Here is a 4444-nt window from a genome sequence, read left to right as displayed (position 1 = left end):
TGCGCGTTACAAAAGCACAAAACATAAACGACTGCTAATTGAGCGATGTGTGTCAAAACACAAATAACAGATGTGTTCGTATTTACGCAAATGTAACTTTTACATTTTAGTTCTTAAAGTAGAAGCGCCCAGACTCCAAATTTTACGTGGCTCGTTCAACAAAACGGATCAGCGAACCCTGTACTTAGTTTTTTTGAGCGTTCTCCCCACCACCACCCCGGTAAAACTCGATGCCTGGTCGACAATCCGTACATTGTCTACCATTGAAGCGCTTAATCCTTATTGGAGCGATAATCCGAAATTTCGGAACTCTTGTCCGTCGTGAGTGTCTATTGTCACGTATCAACGTGTACAGCGTTCCGTAAGAACTCCCGATGTATTGTAACTAACATTCCAAATAACAGACAAAACAACACGTATTTCTTTGTTGTGTTTTGGGTTGGAATGACAACGATTTGGTAAATCCGACACCAGCGCATTGTCACAAACCAAAGAAGTGAAGCACGCACGTACCGCCGCAGGCACGATAAAGAGCACATGGACAAACACAAAGAAGGCATACTTTTTGCTTACCTTCATTTGGAGGGTAAACAATGGTGGAAGCTGGAAGCACAATAGACAGTAAAAGAGGTAACATGAAAAATTGCGATCGCGAATTGCAATCCATGGCGGTGCGTCAGAGGTGCATAACTCCATGAAGCCACTGACTGGTCTGAGAGCTTCAAGTCGACGCGCTGCTCTCTCCCACTCAAACCCATGCACACGCTTTTCCGCAGGGTCCTACTGAGTCGGATACAACTCGGTAGAAAGAGAGAGAGAAAGAGAGAGAGAGAGAGAGAGAGAGAGAGAGAGAGAGAGAGAGAGAGAGAGAGAGAGAGAGAGAGAGAGAGAGAGAGAGAGAGAGAGAGAGAGAGAGAGAGAGAGAGAGAGAGATAAAGAAGACACAATTGCAACATTCACAAGAGTTGACTGAATTAAAAAAAAAATGGAAAACCTCTTTCACTCACAGAAATTTAAACTGTCATTAAAACTGATGTTTGCAGCCATGAAACAAACTGTTAATAAATGTAACTGTTGGCATTTCATTGCAAAGAAATAATATGATAGTTTCAGAACAAACGAAGGAAAGGAAGGATTTAACACCAAATCATTTAAACATCGATGAATCATGATATGCAGCTAAAGCAAAAGAAAATATATGACCAGACAGAATTAACCATGCATTGTCCTTCAGTGCTAGTCCTATTTTTGAGACTGTACCTGCCCATAGTGAACCACAATTGTGTGTTTTTTTTTTTTTCCATTTCTCATTCACGCTACACACTTCAATTGGATTTGATGTGAAGTCAATGATTGGTGGGATATATTTGACTGGTGCCGCTCAAGTGATTGGTGCTGTTTCACCGACAAATGGCTGTACAGGAATGCATTTAAAAAAATATTTTAACAGTGTTAAGAGAAACCTGGAAAAAAGCTGAAGAATTTTTAATGTCAGGCTGAGATCTGCGGTACAGTGTGGCTACTCAATTCAAAAATGGAAGTCATTTCTTGACTGTGGTTTGTGAATAGATTTTATGATTCACATTGAAATGAAAGAAAATCCAATTAATTGGTTCCATCCATATATTGATGAAATGGTTTCTTCAGCCATCATCTGGACTTTGAACGTGTGCTGGTAACTTTGGCCCACAGTTACCAGCACAACTTCAAAGATGAACAGATGACGGCTGAACAAACCTTTTCATCAATGGACCACTCCTACACATCTGAGAGCGTACACAGACGAATTGTATATTGTTCATTGTCTGGGCCATTTCACAAGTATCAATGTATGCTTGGGGAATATGCAATTGGATCAACACATCGGACAAAGAAACAAAACATCGGACAAAGAAACTCTGCTAATGCTATGTTATTGGCGGCTAAAATTGTTTCCATTCATTTCCTGAGTGGAGTTTGCAAGGTCTCCCTGTGCCTATGTGGTTTTTCAATGGGTACTCCAATTTCCTCCCACATTCCAAAAACATACATTGCAGGTTAATGGAAAAAAAACGTGCATCCGTTTCAGTGTGTTCCCTGCCTACCTGCCCGACAACAGCTGAGATAGGCTCCAGGACGTGAACAACCTCTTATGAGAAGATATGGATTATAAAGTGGATGGCTGATGTAATTCTTGAAACTCTTGCTCAAGAAAACCTAACAATGGTAAATTGAGTTGAGAAAGAAAGTTAAATTAAATTATATGGGTCTGGAGTTATCTGAGCTTGAAGTGGGTGCGGCTGTACAAAAGGCAAATGCTGCCCTCTCATGGGAGGGAAAAACATTGCCAGAATTCATCGATGAGAAGGTTTCTTCAGCCGTCATCTGTACTTTTTGAAGGAGTCGGACGTTACACCTCCTATCCAAGAGGCTTCGTCAGAAAAGGGGGTTCTTTAAGTCAGCTAATTTAAAGGTGGCTTTTTCTAAGTTACGTACCAGCAGAAGGATGTCTCTCCCAAAGTTGGCAGCAATATGTCTGTGTAAACTCTGTCGTACATGAGTAGTCCATCGATGAGACGGTTTCTTCAGCCGTCATCTGTACTTTTTGAAGGTGTCGGACGTTTCGCCTCCTATCCAAGAACCTTCGTCTGACGAATTGCCAGAATTGACGCAAGAAAAAAGAAAACCCGAACAAATTCGGAAATGGTGCTCCATGTCGTGCTTTCCAAGTTGTGAATAAATTTGAGAATGGCAGTGAATGAGTTAAATGTGTCAGTTTCAAATTATGTTTTTTCCCTGACGAGAATGAGAAACAGTATACACACAACATCCTTTATAATGTAATGTGTGTGTGTGTGTGTGTGTGTGTGTGTGTGTGTGTGTGTGTGTGTGTGTGTGTGTGTGTGTGTGTGTGTGTGTGTGTGTGTGTGTGTGTGTGTGTGTGTGTGTGTGTGTGTGTGTGTGTGTGTGTGTGTGTGTGTGTGTGTGTGTGCGTGCGTGCGTGCGTGCGTGCGTGCATGGATTCCACTCACTGCGAAAATCCCCAATTTGTTCCCTCAGTACTAAAGTCTGAAGTTTTCAGTCTGGCTTTTTTTTTCCAAAAGGGAGTGTTATTGTCTCACAATTTTAGTGACCAAAGTTCCTTGTTGACATAGGAAGAAAAAAAACAGAAATAAAAACATGGAAAAGGAAAATAAGATTGTTGTGCGGCGAGACAGCAAGCAGGTGGAAAGATAATAAAAGTTGCAGCCAGATGCAGGAAGGGTATTGTGAGTTTTCTTTATTTGAAATTGTGGTTGATATCAGTTTTCGGCAGACCACCGGTAACACTGCTCTCCAGGCTGTATTTTCTCCCTCCTCGAAGTGACTGGCACAGTCTGGTTTTAAAGGTGCTTCAATTTCTGATTTCTTTCACCAATTCTTCATCAACTTGAGCTCTGCTTGTACTCACTGTCTGAGTCCTAGGTTTCACCACTGGTTCCAGCTCACTCTGCTCAGTTCCAGCCTTAGCTTGGTCAGACGCCTCATGGAAATAAAGAACAGCATCTTCTTGGGGCAACTCAAGCTGCTGGTTTATTTGATCCTCTTCAGAACACTCCAGTTCAGTTTGGTTGGCCCGTGCTGCACGACTTCTTCGTCGTCCCACCTTCTTCATCTCGGCTTCCTCGTATCCTTCTCCACTTCAGCAAGGCGTAACGATCCTACCTTCTTCCTGCAGGGTGAAACGATCCCACCACTGCCACTAATTGTTGTGCGGCGAGACAGCAAGCAGGTGGAAAGATGATAAAAGTTGCAGCCAGATGCTGGAAGGGTATTGTGAGTTTTCTTTATTTGAAGTTGTGGTTGATATCAGTTTTCGGCAGATCACTGGTAACACGGCTCTCCACGCTGTCTTTTCTCCCTCTTCTTCCTCCTCGAAGTGACTGGCACAGTCTGGTTTTAAAGGTGCTTCACCTGAGCTTCTGGCCAATCAGGTCCCAGCGGCAATTGGCCATTCCCAGGTGGTTGCAATCACCTTCTCAGAGTCAATTAGTGGTCGCCCAACTCTACTGTTTTGGATGGGGAGAAATGCTCACCTTTCTCCCATCCAAAATCCAGAAAACACAAAATGATTTAACATTTATTTTGGCATCATGACAAAGATGTTGTGTCAATGAGTTAGTAGACTTGTTTCATCAGTAAATCGTAAATGCATGACAAACCAGATGTTGTTGCATACATCATGCACTGCAATCCAACTGACAGAAAAAAAGAAAAAATAATTGCCATTAAAGGCACTTGAAATAAAATGTATTATTATTATTATTATTATTATTATTATTATTATTATTATTATTATTATTATTATCGGAAGCAATAACAATCTGATAATTGAACTGGTTTCCTGCTGCACGGAAGTAGCGGCGTCTTCCTGTCTACAGTACATGAAATAACCTGTATTTACCAAATTGCTTTTTGAAGTCCA

The 4444-nt window shown here is 41.7% G+C and overlaps 1 protein-coding gene across 5 annotated transcripts in view; it reads right to left on the bottom strand.

Moving 5' to 3' along the window:
* Positions 1 to 734, bottom strand: part of epha3 (eph receptor A3) — a 113049-nt gene extending 112315 nt beyond the window's left edge. For all 5 annotated transcript variants that reach the window (XM_089003519.1, XM_089003520.1, XM_089003517.1 and 2 more), the window contains exon 1: positions 574 to 734. In XM_089003519.1, the coding sequence (XP_088859645.1) occupies positions 574 to 667 (94 nt within the window). In that variant the 5' untranslated portion in view covers positions 668 to 734. The remainder of the gene's footprint in view (positions 1 to 573) is intronic.
* Positions 735 to 4444: the final 3710 nt, after the last annotated feature.

The sequence above is a fragment of the Hippocampus bargibanti genome, linkage group LG08 (genome assembly GCF_051943395.1).
Source record: "Hippocampus bargibanti isolate YZ-2025 linkage group LG08, ASM5194339v1, whole genome shotgun sequence".
Classification (NCBI taxonomy): Eukaryota; Metazoa; Chordata; class Actinopteri; order Syngnathiformes; family Syngnathidae; genus Hippocampus; species Hippocampus bargibanti.
This window is presented reverse-complemented; position numbering and strand designations above follow the sequence as displayed.